Raw genomic sequence first — 19,006 nt, forward strand, 5'->3', positions numbered from 1 at the left:
CGACCTCTGACCCGCGCGCGTCTTGAACGCCACCGGAAGCTGCCTCACTCCCTTCCCCGCGGAGTCCCGCTGTCGCCTTGACGACCGCGGACGCTGTATCTGCTCTGAAGTGCCAGCTGCAGCAGCCCTGCGGAGAAGGACGCTGGAGCCAAGGGCATGAGGAACTGGTGTCTGTGTCAGATTTGCACCTGCGGGTAAGAAACAGCCGGCCGCTGCGGCGTCGGCGGGGCCGTCAGCACTGCTGACTCCTCGCTGCACGCCGCCCCCCACCATTACTCCCTTGCCTGAGGGGCGAGTGCGCCCTTTTTCTCTACTTGATTGGCTCCTGGGGCAAAACTTTTCTTCATTGCAATCCCCGAGGCTTCCTATCCAGAGCTTTAAACTGACATACAGTCCAGGCCTGAGAAGTAGTATGAGCAAATAAGTGATTGTGATGGCTGGTAAGTGATGGAATCTGGTCCAGGGGGAGTTCCCCCCCCCCCCCCCCCACCGATTCTGTTGGTTAATGTAAAAGACCGGTACCCAAGGTCTTTCTTTGGTTTGCTACCCAGGGCTTTGCATCCTCTAAACCTTATTCTTATTCCTGCGCAGGCAGTGTTCTCTTGGGGTCTGCCTGACAAGCGAAACAGGCAGGAATCCCCACCCTAAACCGCAGGTTTGGTCTGTTAAATTCTGCCTAACAACCTTCCACCACCGGTAAACACATTCTTCTCTTTCCTCAGCCTTACTGTTGACCCAGGGATTAGATCACCTTTGCTAAGTAACTATGAATAATGCCAAGCTCTTTATATTTCTGATCCCCTTCTAAGGGCAACCACCTACAATACATGTTGATTGAAAGCAGTTTTTCTGCCTCTTTCATAATAATACAAATAATAATGTTTGTATGGGTGGAAACATAACTTTTAAGGTGTGAATCTGCGAAATCTGGTGTGTAAGAAAAAAAATCTTAATTTATTTACAGTGTAAGTTATTTTCCCATCCAGCCATCAAGAAATGCATGATACTGGGGACTCCTCATTCTTCAAATAATATCACTATCCAAAGAGGTGGGGCACTGCCAATGTAAGAAGAAGCCCCTTTAAGCTTTGAAGCATGGCTAGTGGCATCTACTGAAATGTCCCTTGAAGAAGCTTAGTTCCTTTGAGAGCAGTGCCTCTGCTGCTTTCCTTTGTATACGTGAGGCGCAGGAATCTTGAAGAGTTCCTATGACATGCATTGTTGCACTCAGCCAATGGTTTTAAAATGTGGCTCCTCCATGGGACACTCTCAGAATGGGGCAAAGATCCTTCACTGTTGTCCCTCCCCACCCCATCTTTTGCCTCCTGTCCTGTTGGAAGGGAAGATCTTTCCCCATTCTTTTTGTTGTTGAAGACCATCCCTTAGGTCCATTTGCATCACTGTGGTAGCAATACCAGACAGGAACAAGAAAGAAAGGTCTGTTTGGGCATACAGTCCCAGAGGGTGTGGTCCATGCAGTCAGGCATGGGGAAGTTCTTGTTCCTGGAACATGAAGCAGGCTTTCTCACATGCTGGCAGACCAAGAAGTAGAAAGCCTTAGGAATCAGGGCCCACGCTGTTATCTATCAAGGGCTGCCATTAGCCACCTACTTCTACCAGGTAGGTGCCAGCTTCCAAAATCCTTCCAGAATGGTTCCATCAGCTGGGAAGCAAGGATTCAAAACATGTGAGCATTTCAGACTCAAACCATAATGCCATATGTTCTCTCTTAGGAACCTCAAAGTCAATTCCTTTGATCTCCCATTAGGGACATCTAACTTTACTTGTTTGTTTTGTTTGTCTTTCTAGGCAGGGTTTCTCTGTGTAACAGCTGTAGCGGGCCTGCAACTCAGGACCAGGCTGTCCTGCAACTCACAGAGACCTGCCTGCCTCTGCCTCCTAAGTGCTGGGATTATAGGTGTGCACCACCATGCCTGGCCAATTTCATCATTTCTGTGAGCTGCTTCTTCAAAAAGACAGAAAGACTTAACAAGTGTAAACAGCTATAACTACCAGCAAAACTATAAATCAGAAGGAAGAAATTTTCCTTTTAAGGATTGCAAATGTTAGGCTAGAAGGTGTTTGCTTTCTTTTATAATAATTTATCTGCACTTTTATGTCTTATATTTGTCCACAGTCTTTGGTATATTACACTGTGAATGCAGTGCTCTGGTGGACAATAAAAACAATGACAAATTCCAAAGCTTTGACTTGTGTTCTGTTAATCAGTGCAACTCTATGAGAACTTTACATGACCTGTGTACTCTGCTCCTGGATTTCCCAAGGGTCTGGGACCCTGCATGGGACAGAATCACTCCAGCCCTTGACAATAGCTTCATTTTCAGTGGACATTGCTGAGTCTCCGGACTCTTGGGACTTGGAAGCTTCTTAGACACGTGGAAGAATAAAGGAGATGTGGAATCAGGATGCTGCCTGACATCTCCCAGCTCAAGCCCTCTTGGCCTCTACTCTATCCCATGCCCCAACTCTGCTACCCAGAACAGATGCTGTGCTCTCCCCTCTTCCTTTTGTAGCTATGTTCTCAATCAGTCACCTGTAAGGGTCTGTTGTAGGTGAAATTGAAACGGAAAACTTGTCTGCCAGGAAGTTTTCTTCCTGGGAAATTCACTTGCTAGCTTTTCTACTTCAGTAGCATAAGAAGTCACTAAACTACTATGAGCAAAACCAGTTTCTGCTACATAAGGCTACACTGTAATTTACTTACTATTTTTTATAAGCTTCAATGCAGAGGGGTAAGCTGTGCTGAAGTTCAAAGTGGTGAGTTCACTGGGGACCCTGTTAACATGCAATAACCACACCAGATGCTTTTAAGGCAAAATAATGTTTCAGTTTATTTGTTTGTACAGACGGCATCGTTGTCCACATGGAACCACAAGGGTTTATGAACATTCTGGCATATCTTGCCCCACAACGGAGTATTTGGAAAAATATCCAAAATATGGCAATGTTCTTCCACCTCAGAGTCTTAAACCCAAGCAAGAATTTCAAGCACACCGTGGTAAAATGGAAGGAATAACTACGTTTAAGTAAATATTTAGAAACAGTTTCCTTATTTTTCTGCCCAACTTTTCTGACCTTAAGTTTCCTTACTGTTTAAATTTAACTAGCTAGTTGAATTAAATTGAACTAATTTGAGAAGCAAAAACTGATTATGACTTGAGAAAACCAGAAAGGTAGAAATATGACTTGAGAAAACCAGAAAGGTAGAAATTAAGTTACTTTGGCAAAGAGAAGAAAAGGAAAAAACAAAAGGTTTTGTTGATTTTTTTTTTAATGATCAAAATAAATATAATATTTATGTACTTGGCACACTGTAACCACCATCTAGAGGAATGCCTCTTCCTAATTTGTTTGTGTGTGTGTGTGTGTGTGTGTGTGTGTGTGTTTACACTCGTACATGTGCATGCAAGCATGTATGTGTGGGTATGTATATGTGTGTGTTCTAGTTTTTACATCTCTGATTGATATCCAATACATTAGCCTGCCAAGGCAATTTTTTAAGCATGCAGATTTAATCCTATTCGTGATCCTGCTTGAAATACTTTAAAGCGTTTCTGTTGTTTAGCATAGACTCAATCCCTTCCATAACTACTACATGGATTATCAAACCCTGCTTGCTTCTCTAGTTTTTTTTTCCCTGTTTGGAATTCTCCCTCCCTCTTTCCCTAGCTAATACTCATCTGATCTGTAAATATCAACACAATTTTCCTTTGTAAATGTCATCTCTGCCACCCTACCTTTTATATATTTAGCTTTTGAGGCCAAGTAAATATCCCTCTCATAACTTCTCATAATATCTTCCTATTTGTTATTAGATTCAGTTCAGTGTTCCATACCAGCAGGATGTACATCTATTGTTTTCTCAGCGTTCCTTCCTCAGGAACCTAGTACCATACCCATTACCTAGAGTAGGTACCCAACATTCCTAAAAGCAGGGGCTTAGAACTCTGGCATGATTTGCTTGTGTTGATCATACTGACTAGGAAATTGAAGGGTGATTTATCTGTATAAAGAATAAATGTCATTCTATACTATATGTTTCTATAACACAGGAAGAGACTGTGTGAACTTGTGTAAGATTTTTTATCTTGACAGCATAATTGTAGCTCAGGTGACTGTCAGAATTGACAGTGTGTATCTTTAAAATAACTGTGATGTACATCATAATATTGTCCAACTTTACTTATAAGGAAACAAGGGCATGGACAGGTTAACTAAGTTATCCAAGGTTATACAGCTGTTGAGTGACAGAGCCAGGATTTGGATTCAGACAGTCCAGCTGGTCTTGAATCTCTCTGGTTTTCTCCATTCCAGTGGACTGTCTCAGCCCTTGCAATACCAACCCTGTCACAGTGATGTTATATAATGCACAGGATAGTTAGATTGCCATTTCATTCCTACCGATGGCCAGGACTTCTGAGAGATCCAAAGTCTTAGTAAGGCTCACATCCATATTATGAGCCAGAGTTAGTGATCTTTTTAACAATGCACAGGAAGATATTATGACTTCATATGAAGACACTATGCCTGGTTTTAATCTATGTAGGTGAATGTGGCTTTTGACAAGGTGGATACAGAGCTAATCTTGACAAATTTATCAGCTCATCAAATCTTTCTTTTGAGATTTCCTTCTACATTAGATAAAAAATAAAATTCAGTTACTTGAGAATTTTACTTACAAGATCAAATTGAGAAGTTTCAATTTTTAAAAACTAGGATTTTTTATGTCTTTTCTTATCATTAGATAGAACCTTAAAAACAATTCAATTGCTCCTTTCAAATAATCAACTATTACCATTTTAATATCTCCTTAGATTGTTCAAGTAAGACAGAATTGAAGATTTTACTACTGAGATAATCAAAACAGAAGAACCAGTGAGGCTGAGTTTCACACGCACACACACACATACACACACATACATATATATATTTCAGGTCAGATTATCGTCCTTACGAAGTAGTCAAGCAGCCTCGCCACATTCCGGAAGAATATAAACCCAAACAGGGGAAAATTGATCTTGGGACTACCTACAAGCGAGATTTTAATCCTTATGAAGTACAGCCTGTGGTAAAAGTCCGGCCTGTGGAAAGACAACCAGTTCAAAAAGGGAAATTGGACACCATCCCAACTTATAAAGGTAACTTGTCATTGTAAAAACAAAGGTGCCCCAAACCTAAAAATGCCAGCTTTGACCTTTACAGTCAGCTCAGAATTTTCTTGTATTATCGTACTTATCACCATGGTTAGGAAAGCACATTCTTCCCTTGGACCAAAATAGTATTGCTAGCAAAACCCAATTACAAACAAACAAACAAACTGCCTCATGGGAGTTAGGAGTCCTAGAGTCTTCTCCAAATGTATCCCCTAAGCTGTCTGTATCTCAGAGCATTTTAAATGCAAAGGGTGTCACTGACCAAGGATGTATGCTGCACATCTTACTTTGTCACAGTAGTTAGTTTTGTCTTGTTCACCCTTTCCTATCCTATCATGAGCTGAAATTCAGCAGAGAAAGTTAGAGTTGTCGAAAAAATAAAACAGCAACTGTCCTCTTAATTCAAATTCCAGACAACCTGTAAAACTAGTGAATTAGTAGATCGACAAGCAGAATATTACTTTTATACTCTAAAGGCTGGATTGGAGGATGAAGCTTTGATCTATGAGCAGATGATTCTTGATACTGGACTTCAGACTAAGACAAACATGTCCGCCCCGACAGTCAGTGCTAGGTGACAGCAGATGGGCCTACTTCTCTAAGCCTTGCTCACAGCCAGAAAAGTGTAAATATACTTTCCCATGGTTAGCAGCTCACAAGAGTAAGCGCTGGCAACTGTATGACCCACCCCCCCCCCCCAACAAAACCTACATGATTTTAAAATACTCTTTTACTCTTGGAAGTCTTCCTTAAAAACAGACCATCTTGATATGAGCTATTTTTTTTTATTAGGAACACAGTTGCACATGCAGGCTATATCCTTTCAGTTGGTTATATGAAATAGCTGAATGGGTATGTTCCAGTACAAAACCTTTTGTAAGAGTGTTGGCATATATAGTTAATTACGTAATAGCTAATGGATGGATACTTTAAAAACTCTGAGCATTAAATGGTAAGTAAAATACAAGGTATCAATATACTATGATCTGTTGGGGAGGTTAGGGATAATGTTTTCTTATTTTGAAAAACTGAGTACATATACTGCTATAGAAAGGACAAGTTATAAAGACTACAAATGGTGAGTATAATCAAATATGGCACAAACACATTACTGAGATACTAATATGCATAAAAGATAATTTTGACATAAAAGATAATCAGTGAAAATGACTTTATTCTGGCATTTATGAAAGCATAGTAATTTTCTCCAGTGTAATATATATTAAAACAGTAATATTGATGTCCCTTGATGCTGTGTGCATATGTGGAACATACACAGACACATAGTGTTCCAGGTTTTCAGGCATGAAACAACAACCTCAGCTGTACTTAATGTTGTGTGGTTGTAATTCTGTATGTGTAATTCTGAATGCCTTCATAAGATCAGGTATCTATTACAGTCTGAGAGCAGAGGACAGAGGGAAGGCAGAAGGAACAGTGTAGAGAAGAAAATACCCTGCAGTGCAGTAAGTAGATTGACATTTCTGAACACGGGTTTCAGGAAACAGAAGTTTGTCTGTCCTCAGCTTAGAAATTCATTCATATTAAAATGTAGATGCTAAAACTAGATTGCTGTGGTTTCCTCAAGGTCTTGGGGCTTACTCTGCCCTGTGCTTGCTGTTACAGAGAATACAGAGATCTAGACTGGAGAGTCATTGCTGACATTCAGAAATTTTATAGCCAATATAAGGAAGTAAAAACTCAGTACACTAAAAACTATAGAACACAGTTGAAAGAAGTGGAAAGCTATCTTGTACCCATGGATTGGGATAAATAGTATTAAAATGTGATACCAAAGCAGTCTACAGATTGAATGCAATCCCTGTCCAAATTCCAGTGTCATTTTCTCAGAAGTAGCAACAACAATTCTAAAATCCATATGACACCACAGAAAACTGATAGCCAAAGCAGTTTGGAGAAAACAAAGTCTGAGATACAATATTTCTGAATTCCTAATTATATTACAAAGCTACCATAATTAGTATTTTAATAAGAGAATGGACACACAGACCCATGAAACAGAATCAAGGCTCAAGAGTATATATAAGCACATACAGCCAACTAATCTTCAACGAGGGAGCTATAGATACACAATGTAGAAAAAAAATACAATTTCTCCAATAATTCATATTGGGAAAGCTGGATAGCCCCCATACAAAAATAATAAAATTGGATCTTTATACCATACACAAAAGCAGAGGAAAAAATCTAAATATAAGACCTGAAATTGTAAAATTCCAAGAAGAAATACTGACTTTGGGATTTGTTTTAGATAGGATGCTAAAAGCACAAACAACAGAGCAAAAACACATAAGTGGGATCACATAAAACTAAAAAACTATGCAGCAGGAAGTGAAATGGCAACCTATGTATTTGGAAAATAATCGCAAACCATATATTAGATAAGAGGTTAACCAAATATATAAGGAAATCAAACAATTTAGTACCAAAAAAAAAAAAACCCTTATTTAAGAATGGCCCATGAATCTGAATAAGCATTCTTCCAAAGAAGACACAAATGACCAACGAGTACCCGAAAAGATACTCAGGGTCACTAAGACAGGGAAGTGCAAATGAAAAACAAAGTAAGATACATGTCACATTCATTCCGTTGGATATTATCCAAAGATAAAAGAGAACCCTTGTTGGTAAGAAAAACAGAACTTTGTACTCCTCTGCATAGGAATATAAATTGGTATAGCTATTATCTGATTTAGAAATTTCTCAAAAAATTAAAAATGAAGCTTCCATATGATCCAGCAATATCTAACCAGGATTTATAACTGAGGGAAATTATAACCTCGATTATAATATGCATTCTTAGATCCATTCTAGCATTATTCACAGCCATGATATCTTATTAATAGATGACTAGGTAAAGAAAGTCAAAAGTTAGTGGAACATTGAAAAATTTGTACTTAGTAGTTGGTTGTTGTGGCATACATATGTCTGTAGTTCCAGTGCTCAGAAGGCTGATAGAGGATCTCAAGTTCCAAGTCAGCCTGTCCTGTATAGTTCAAGACTAGCCTGGGTTGACACAGTTAGACCTTGTATCAAAACACAGTATATTTGGTAATATATTACTTCAGGCTACCCTAGAAATATTCCAGAGATTGGTGATTATTCATATATATAGAGAGAAAGGGTGTACCAAAACCTGGAATAAAATAAGCAAAAACTCATAAAATGGTGAGGGGGGTAGGAAGCTGATTTCTTCAGTGAAGCTGCTGAAGATCAGAGTCAAGACTCAGAAACTGGGAAAAACTATAAATACAGGTTAAGATTATATTGCAAAGAGCCTTGATTGATAGGCTAGACATTCCATAACCATTATTTTTTTAAACAATGTTTTTTGTAGCTCATGCTGGTGTTGAACTTGTGTGTAACAGAGGGTGTCCTTGAGCTCCCAATCCACCCGGCTCCATCTCCCCAGTACTTACTGTATGGTGTAGGTAGTAGAAAATTATTGCTTTTATTATAACAACTAAGAAAATAATATAAAAATTTTAAGTCCTTTTAATAGCAGACAGCTTGTGCAGGAAAAAAAACACTAAAATTTCATAGAATGCTGTCCACCTTATAGATGACTACTAATTCTGTGAGAATATTTGCCAAGTTCAAGTCTAGGCTGAGTATTAAACTTGGCATAGACAAAGTCAATTTACTATGGGAAAAATAAAACAATGAGCCACTTGTTTGTAAGCTTGTTACAAACTTACTTGATATGTAAGCCGATCCAGGTTGCAATCTACAAAAATCCCATATGCATGGCTTATTACTTTCTGAATTTTGCAGTGTTTGATGGACATGATGAGCTGGGAGACTGAAACAAAAAATTCCAAGAAACACCCAAGAACTTTATTTGGGAATAGATGCTTAGTAGATAAAGCCCCTAGAGTGAAGAGCTTACCACAAACACACCCAAATCATGTCCTAGAGACATTTAAACATAGAGCATGACTGTATCTACTTAGCTCAATCCCTAACTGGATTGAGGGATTATGCCCACACCCTATATGCCAAATTCCTGAAAGAACAAAATTTCTCCTACAAAAAAAAATGAATTTAGTTTCCAGGATTCCTTTATGCACATCTAGTGACTAGTAAAACATTATGAGCCCTATAGAAAAATCAGGAAATATCTGAAGAGATAAATGGACAATAAACTACCAAAATTTGTGATAGAATCATTTTACATATTTAAGTCCCAAATAGATAAACACAAAGGAAACTGCCCCTAGGCAAGTGCCATTTTAAAAAGGAAAGGAATTCTTAAAGGTGATGGAAAACTATGAAAAAAAACAACAACAACTCTGGAAAGAGAGTTAAACCAGACTGTTGGAACCCAGTGGAATAGAGATCTTGGAGCATGCAGCCCTAAATAGGATGTCTATGCAAAGCCCTCCTCAAGTTTCAGGGGTTTATGCAGAAGAGGAGGCAGAAAGATTTTAAGAGCCAGAAGAAGTGGATGTCTCCAAGGAAACAAGTCTTCCGGACACAACAGGGCTGGTGCACATAAGAAGTCACAGAGACTGTGATAGCATGCACAAGACCTGCACAAATTTAACCCCCGCCCCCAAATCCTAGCATGAAAAAGGGGAAGTGGGCCCAAAGTCCCACCCCTAACCAGGGAGTTATTTGCAACTGATACTTGCTTACAGAGGGAAAATCAGTTTTCTCCAATTGAGTGAGTGACAGAGTCTATCAATCACACTCTCAGGCAGGACTCATGCTCAGGAGTAGTTGATCGATGTTTTCCTTGCGCACGCACGTGAGTATATGGGTGTGTTACAGTTTGGTAGTTTTTGTATTTTGTTTTTGATAGAGCATGAAGTTGGGTGAGTAAGGAGATTCAGAGGATCTAGGAAGACTTGGGGGAGGGCAAATATAATCAAACATTGTATGAAAACTAAACTTTTTAAATAAATTTTAAAATGCCACAAGAAAATATTTAAATATACTGAATCCCAGACTTTTATAACTAGTGAGATAGTCTTCAAAAATATGACAAATATTCTTTAAAACAAAAACTGAAAGATTCTACTAGCAGCAGAGCAATACTACAGAATATTAAAGGAAAGTCTTGTAGTTGGAGGAAAATGATTCCGATAGAAACATAGAATTCAGGGATGAATAAGATAAAATGCACAAAAAGAAAATATGTAGATAAAATTAATATTGATTTCATAAAGTAGTGTTGTGTTTTCAAACAAATTGGGATTGAAACATGTCAGAACAGTAGCATTAAAGAAAACTATTGTGGAAATGTTCAAAACAGCAGTATACATGAGCCAGAAAGATACCATAATGAGTGAAATTAAGCATTTTTGCTTTAAAATGCAGAAAGTCTTCAGCAAAATTCTAATGAAGATGGAATAATAAAATCCTGTACTAATGCAAAAGAATGTAGGAAATAAGTTGTATGGGATGGCAACATAAAAAACCATATGAGGGAAAGCAAATAGTGATATAGTCAAGCCTAGCTGGATCATTCATTGTATTATATATAAAAACTTAGAGTGGCTCTTCATATAAGAGATTTAAAATCTGATGTCAAGAATTTGTATTTATATAAATTGTGAAAATTCTTTGGAAAAGATAATTCACCAAATTACCTTAAGAAATATAGTTCAAATAGATATGTTACAGAAACTGAATTTGTAGAATTGCAGGTATAATTTTAAAGTGACAAAGAATGGTCTGGGATTTCCAACTTCTGAGTAAGATGCAGAAAACTGAAGAGTGTTTTCAACCAAACACGGAAAAGCTGGGTAGGTAATGTATAGAGTCCTGAATGTTCAAGCATCCCTTGGACAGCTGAGATCACAAGTCCACCAACAGAACAACAGCTCAAGAGGCATCAGTGCAGAGTGAATAGTGCAGCTTGCAGACAAGAGAAAGGAAACAAGCCAAACAAGGGGTTTTTTTTTTGGGGGGGGGTTGTTTTATAATTAATTTAATTTTACATATCAGCCACAGATTCCCCTGTCCTCCCTCCTCCTCCTGCCCCCCCCCATCCCTCCCCTCAATCCACTTCCCATTCCAATCTCCTCCAGGGCAAGGACTCCTCCCCTGGGGATTCAGCTCAGCCTGGTAGATTCAGGTCCAGTCCCCTCCTCCCTTTACCCAGGCTGAGCGAAGTGTCCCAGCATAGACCCCAGGCTCCAAAAAGCCAGCTGATGCACTAAGGACAGGTCCCAGTCCCACTGCCTGGGGGCCTCCCAAACAGTTTTTTTAAGTCTTCTCTCATTTATTACATCCCAACCACAGTTTCCCCGCCCTCCTCTCCTCCCATTCCTTCTCCCTGCTCAGCACCAGATCCACTCCTCTGTTTCCTTTCAGAAAAGGGCACACCCCTTAGGGATATCAACCAAAAGAAAGAAAGAAAAAAAAAGAGAAACTTCTTAGCATGAAAGGAGGAGATGTCCCTGGACTAAGCACTCTAGACTCTAAAGGGACAGGACAGGGGCATCACGAAGCTCTGCCTCCACGACACAGAGTAGCCCAAGCAGGAGAAGAGCAACAGATACCCTCCATATACACACGGCAACCCACCTCACTTGGAAATGAACATCAGCCCACTGTTGGGAAAGGATAGGATATGGAAAGACACATTTCCTGAAATATAAAAAGCTAAAGGTGGAACAGGTGGATGAAAAGCCTCCCCACAAACCAGCCTCCAACCTGAACACAGGAATAATACCGAAGACATTCTGCTGGTCTGCAAGTATAGCAACAGAGAGACCCAAACTTAATTACGGATTGGACTGAACTGTGCTAATAAAGCTCTGGCAAATGAACATGGATTCATTTATGATGTCTGGTTTTCAAATTATAAAAGGGGAGGGGTCGGAAGGAGGGGGAAAAAGGAAGACATTGTCATGAGACCAAAGGAAAACTCAGTCCAGGAAGGAGCCAGATAATAGGTCTATCAGGGAATCAAAAAACTATGACTGATGGTCAGAAACAACTGGGAAAATTAACCAAGACATGGAAACTACAAAAAATGTAATAACTAAAAAAATTAATAGAGTTGACAATGCCTTGCATGGGTGTTTGAGTAGGTACACCTGGGGAGGCAGGAGAGCAGTAGACTTCAGATAAATCAACATAAACCTAATGTAAGGAGGGGAAAAGAGCATGAAGTGCCCAACGCCGAGGAACACTTTGAAGTGGGCCTACCATACATGTACTTAGAATACCAGAAGACGGGAAAGAAAATGGAAAAATTACCTGAAGATTTAAGAAAAAATATTTTTCCAAAAATAATGAGTGTCCTGGCCAGCGGGATCTTCAGCAGAGACCCTAGAAGGGGGAATGGCGAATGAAAGGGACAAGAGACACAAAGAATTGACAGCAAGACAGTATTCTGATCAAGCTGCAAAATCTTATTTTTCTCAGGTGGGTTTTATAGTAAGCAGACCAGGAAACTTTCTTTGGGAAAAGATCAGGGGACTGTTGAGTTGCCAAGCAACCCAACCAAGCAACCTAACCACAAAACATTGTTACTAATGGTCACTGTAGCAGAAAGATAAGGAAATGTTATTTTCTAATAACTCAGGACTTGTCCAGGCATGTCAAAAGTTTCTGGTTAGTGGCTCAATACTGGACAACAGAAACTTAACTCAGGCAGGCAATATGGCATGGCTCTTAAAATTGTCCTTGGCATCTCCTCCCTTTATTTTATTTTATGAGGGAGTGTGCCCACCTGAACAGTGGTGGACCTTAACCAGCTGGGGGAGACATTGACCTGACTCCTCCTAGAGCCGATGGAAAATATGGACCCAGAAAGCTTTAAAACCCCCAAGAAGGTTATATTTATAACTTAAAAAATTATGCAGGAATTTATAGACTGGTTAATATGAGAGACACTTTATAAATCCAGGTATAGTGGCACACACCTGTAATCCGGATACTTGGCAAGTAGAGGCAAAAAGATCAGAAGGAAAGGGCATCCTTGGCTATACAGGGAATTGAAGGCCAGCCTGAGCTACATGAAACTTTGTCTCAAAAATAACAAAAAAAGAAGCAAAAACCGAAGAGTGAGAACTAGGACCATGGCAACCAGAAGATAATGGAGTTACATCTTGAAAATGCTCAAGGTTAGGGCACAGAGGGAGTCCAGCATGCATATCAAACCTTAGTGATAATATCTTTCATAAAGTCTTTCAGACAAGTAAAAAGAATTATCAGTAAATGTCGTACACAATTTTAAGAGAAATTCTAAGGGTAAATGGAATATGAAGCAACAGAAACTTAGTCTTCATAAAGAGAAAAAAGTCCCCAGAAATAGATGTAATGACAATATATTGTTTTTCTGGAGCAAAAATGCTATCAATTTTGGCTGTTTTTTTTTTTTTTAACCAATTAGAAAAGTATAAAGTAAAAGAGGTAAGAATTGGAAGTGTGCTGTACTTTAGTTGTTACTCATCAGTCATGTGCTGTGTAACAGTTCAGTCAACAAACTACTGTGTTTACAACCATATTCCACTAAGATGATGTCATCTAGTGAGGTCATAGACACTTAGGAATGCTGATGTTCCCACAGTGAAGTAACTATAAAGATGCATCTCTCAGTATGTCCGCATCGTTAAGGTGCACAACTGCATATGTAAATCAGAACAATATTACTCAAAAGTGAACTATGATTTGTTAAAAAAAAATTGTATTGTAAATTTTAAAGCAAGGGAAAACAAACTGGCCTGCAGGCCAACTCCAGCCCACCCTTTCTTTTTGTAAATAAAGCTTGATTGACACACCCATTTTCCATACTACCTATTGCTGCGTTCTTGGTACATTGATAGAATTTTGCATTTTCAGTAGGCATTATACATTTAGAGACTTGTGTTTAAGCTTCATTTCCTAAGACATTTCCTATCTGGCTATTACAGAAAACCATTTCCCAACACTGCTCTGTGGTAATCCTGTTACTGAGATTGGAAACTTAAAAAGAAGTAATACTTGTAGTATTTCATTCTGTCAAGACTTATCTCTCACCTTCCAGATTCTTGTTTCCTTTTAAAAAGCCCAAGTTGCTCTGGGGTGGGGAAATACTTTCTTCTATTCATTTGCATATTTACCTAAAATGAGCATTGTTTTTCTCATAGTCACTTTGGCAGCAAAGACTTTCCCAACATAGCTGAAACTATGGATCCTTACTAACATCTCTGATTTCCTTTTAGCTACAGCTAATAGTGCTCTGATTTTACACTGTAGTTTCTAAAGAACAGAGATCCCTTCATGATAGCACAAGGAAAAGAAGCATGGAAAGGCTTCATGTGAACTGGAAATGGAAAGCTGTTGCGTACAAAGGGAGCTGGATGGAAGTGCTCTGGCTGATGTGTACATGATTTCACTCATAGCATCCTTGCTTAATTCATACCTCTTCTCTTGTTGCTGTCCTACCGACTGGCCTTCTCCAGTTCCTCATTTCTTTGTTTCTATACAAAGTCTTTCAGAATATGGCTTCCATCTGCCATCAATCTACAACACTACCCCATACCATTCTTTTATGTTCTTCGTCTGGTTCTTGATTTTCAACTTTAGGGGCACAATACTGGTCTGGGTCATCTTTTCTTGACACTTGGCTTCATAGAATTTTTCATAGATTATCTGCTCTTTGGCTGGATTTCCACTCCCACTAAACATCAGTGGCTTAATCATTTAGTTTAAAACTCAGCAGGAATATCTATGAATGAGGATTTTTTCTTCACAGTTAATAGCCACATAGTAAACATTCAAAGCTTAACTATTCCAGTAGTCATTTCCTGGACTTTGGTTCATATTCTATGATCTTACCTTATTATAAAATACTTACTTTTTATAAATTAACTTTTGGTATTTAAAAATATTTTGGAATGCAGTAAATTTTATATTTCTCAGCTTACTACATTATCTAGTATGTAAAATACTTGGAATTTATAAATTAATTTTTGGTGTTTTAAAATACTTTTGTGGGGTAAAGTAAATTTTACCATATTTCTCAGCTTACTACTTTTCTATCTAGAAATAGGTAACATAAAGAAGCCTTGCTAAAATACAACACTTCAATTGTCTATCTATGGTTTAAGTAATCTGTAGGTATTAAACTTCTAACTCTCAGATCTCAGCCCTGATGCTCACTTCTAAATTGCACATAAAATTTTGAACACACTCAGCTTGGGCTCCTGGTCTCTAGATGGTACCGTATCTCTTGGGAATGCCTTATAGCCCAATAATCCATGCAATCTTGTATCTTTGATCAGAATCACATTGAAATTTGAAATTTCTCCTCCTTCAAATTGAGCAACTGGTGTACATAGTCAGTAGGACTTTTAATTTTCACTAATAGGATCCTGAAGTTCATTCCTGTGAGTTTTAAGGTACTTAAAAAGTTGATCATTGACTTGTAAATGTTTTTGGCCTTGCAATCTTGTCCAGCTCATGAGATACATAATCAAGACATTGAATTCTTCCTCTTAGAGGTTTCTCAAGCCTTGAATTTTTTGACTGACCTTAGTATTTTGTGAGTTATAGTGAAAATCCTAGCCAGTACATTTTATACTGTCTTCAGCCAGTACATTTTATACTGTGTTCACCCACAACATAATCTATTTATCTTTCTATCCACAGTCAGGCTCATGTGCACCCTTGTATGTAATAAGATAAATCTGGAAGTAGAAAAGTAACCATCCTCAAGAGGGAGATGCATAGATAGAAAAAGATGGAAAAGAAACAAAAAAGAACAAATATGAGGAAAACTTCATACCTGGTGCTAGTGTTTGTGTATCTAAAAGAAAGGGTGGTTGCCAGTGGGAGAAATTTGTCAGGATTCTTTGAAGAAAGTTCTTTTCCTTAGTATTTAAAATGTTTTATTTGTTCTCATTTTTAAGATGATTATAGATCTTGGGATATTCAGAAATGTGAACTGTGTAAACCAGAGCAAGCTTACCATCCCCCAGATGTGAAATTTGGAAACTCCACTACATTTCAGGATGACTATGTTCCCCGGGAGATAAAGCCTAGGCAAAGCTTCAAGCCCTGCTCTATGGTCAAGAGTTCTGTAGGCCCCTTTCATGGTGATACAAGTCATCGTCGAGATTATGTACCTCATCAGCTAGAAGTTAAGTTTGCAAGGCCAAAAGAAGTTTATAAGCCTACTGACCAGCCTTTTGAGGATCTTACCACTCACCGGAATGACTTTCAGGGTTTTACTGGAGAAAGTGCAAAAATCTGCAGACCTGCCCACACAAGAGTAACCCCAAACGCTCAGTTTAAAGGAAGCACTGAATTCCGTGACAGTTTCCAACCATGGGAAATCCCACCACCCAAAGTCAAGAAAGTAGCAGAGTATGTGCCCCCTCAAGGAAGCATGCAGTTACATAGTACCAGCCATCTCGACTATGTCCCCTATCAGGCCAGCCGCGCTGTTGCTATTAGGCCAGTTTCTCACAGAAGAAAAAGCAATTTTCCTTTCCAAGGAAAAAGCACCATGAAGGAAGATTTTCCAGCGTGGGAAAGTTGTCGTCAAGGACTTATTAAGCAGCAGCAACAGATTCCCAACCCATCTGGAAAATTTGATGGTTTGAGCACTTTCAGATCTCACTTTGTGCCACATGAATTGATTCCAGTGGAGAGCTGCAAACCTTTAAATGCTGCTGTTAAGAGTTCGGTTCCACTTGATGATGTTACCATGTATTCTATCCAGTACACACCAAAGAAACAGGAAATCTGCCCGGCTAGCTATCCTTCTCCTCCAGGTTATATATTTGAAAATACAAATTCCCAAGGACATAAATTCTTTCGCAAGATCATTCCTGCAGTGAAGGCTTTTTAATAATCAAGTAATTTTTATAAGGAAGCTAATGAGAGTTCAGTTTTTTAAGAAAAAACCCAAATTTTATAGTGAAAACATACTATGAGAGCTATAACATACCATTTTTTAGCTTTTAAAACAAGTTGGGACATATAGATCAGAATTCCCAAATCCATTTTGTACTAATAGTTTAACCAAGAATGCTCTTTGTTGTTCTTGTGTTTTGTTTTTTGAACTAGGACCTCCCTAGTGCATTACCTGTGTCAGTCTCTTGACCCAAGATTGTTCTTTAATAGACCTTTCTGAAGGTTAAATGATGTGCATGCTCATCTACACATGCTGTTGCATAGCTTGTCCTCAGTCTGTTACCATTTATACTTTTTACAGTTACACAATTATACAGCTACTCTCATTGTCATTTACCTAGTACACTAGGTCTGTCTAGAACAAAATTGAAGATGAGATATGGATTACTCTTCCAAAAAAGTCCAGGATTCATTCATTCATTCATTCATTCATTCATTCATTCATTCAACTTCAACATATTTACAGAGCCTAGAACAAGTCAAGTTTTGGTTGGTGATGTCAGAGACTACTGCTCTGCTCTTTGTCCTGTTCAACATAGCAAGAGGCATTGTGATTTGAAGAAAAGGTCCTCTGGGCTGGGAATCAGAGAACCAGAGTTCAAATACTAATATCATCAGTTTCTATTTGTGCCACTGTAAGCAAGCTGCTCACATACATACCTCTGCAATTCATGTGTAAAAGAACAGTGGTTCTGTCTACCTCACAAAAGATGGTTGGGAACATCAAATCACATAATACATTTGAATGCATAAAGTATAAATGTAAGGGGTGATTAACCCTCAGCTACTTTTTGTACTTACTTTTTCCTTTTCAAATATGGATAGTTACAGATTTAATACTCATTACCTCATCTCCAGCAAGGATTGTAAAATAACCTTTGAGTTTATGGTAATATGTATTTGTGAGAGGCATCTGCCCACTGTAGAGTCACAAGCACCCTATAAATTATGGCAGAGAATAGAGAACTTAGATTAAATACTTTGGTGTGAATGGCTAGAGTAGTTTTAGGAAGGACTTCCAGCTTTGACAAAATCTCCAGGAAAAACCTAGGCACTTATGCATCCAGTGACCACATCCAGAACCACTGTTCACTAGTAAGAGCCATAACTACCTTGGTCACCACTGAAAGTGTAAGATAAGTGCTAAGAAGGAAGGGGAAGAGATGCCAGTAAGGGACATGGAAATAGCCTACTACACTTACAAATGCTGAAAGTTGCTAGTGAACTAAGATCAAGTGATTATTTTAATAAACGATCATATATGGGAGAACAAGATTGACCTTAAAATGAATTTTAATGTCTTCATAGTTGTTTAAGATTTTATACTGAGGATGAATTAATAGTATTTTATTAAATATTTCTAATTAATTGAAAGGAATTCCCCATATTTGCATTTGTTATAAATATATAATGTCTGAAAATTTGTTTTTATGTGTAATTAATAAAATATTGATTTTCACAGTCATTTCTGTATTATTTTATTTGAGATAGAACTTCCAAATAAATTCCTATGTAGATAAACCTATACATAAATAGATATCCACCATTTTAAAATAGAAAATATTATTATAATAATCAAAATTTAAAATTGGACACTGCTACGCCATTGTCTTCATCCTGGCCCATGTTCCAATGTTTAATATTCAAATCCCTCTGTAATTTGATGGGGTTGGTCTCCTCTCTGAACAGAGGTCATCCTTAAGAAGACATGTACTGGCATTTTCTGAAGCGGTCTTCCTTAGGCTGAGGATGCAAAGGCATACTGTTTACCACACTGTAACCTAATATAATAGGTGTGAAATAGAGATTGGAACAGATCATAGCCTGAGGCATTCAGCTGGGAGTTCACGAACATCTCCCTTAAGAAATGCTGGCTGAGGGCTGGAAAGATGGCTCAGTGGTTAAGAGCACCGACTGCTCTTCCAGAGGTCCTGAGTTCAATTCCCAGCAAC

At 38.5% G+C, this 19,006-nt stretch overlaps 1 protein-coding gene across 2 annotated transcripts; it reads left to right on the forward strand.

Moving 5' to 3' along the window:
- Positions 1–40: 40 nt before the first annotated feature.
- On the forward strand, positions 41–18,464 carry Saxo2 (stabilizer of axonemal microtubules 2). 2 transcript variants are annotated; one of them, XM_052712308.1, is made up of 4 exons: positions 41–194; positions 2,868–3,047; positions 4,957–5,159; positions 16,046–18,464. In XM_052712308.1, the coding sequence occupies exons 1-4, from the start codon at positions 157–159 to the stop codon at positions 16,987–16,989; spliced, it is 1,365 nt and encodes a 454-aa protein (XP_052568268.1). In that variant the 5' UTR covers positions 41–156; the 3' UTR covers positions 16,990–18,464. The 2 variants fall into 2 exon arrangements, with proteins under 2 accessions (XP_052568268.1, XP_052568269.1); XM_052712309.1 differs by having other exon boundaries at positions 93–194; positions 1,810–3,047.
- Positions 18,465–19,006: the final 542 nt, after the last annotated feature.

This window comes from Peromyscus californicus, unplaced genomic scaffold, assembly GCF_007827085.1.
Source record: "Peromyscus californicus insignis strain IS unplaced genomic scaffold, ASM782708v3 Scaffold_4__1_contigs__length_199733344, whole genome shotgun sequence".
Classification (NCBI taxonomy): Eukaryota; Metazoa; Chordata; class Mammalia; order Rodentia; family Cricetidae; genus Peromyscus; species Peromyscus californicus.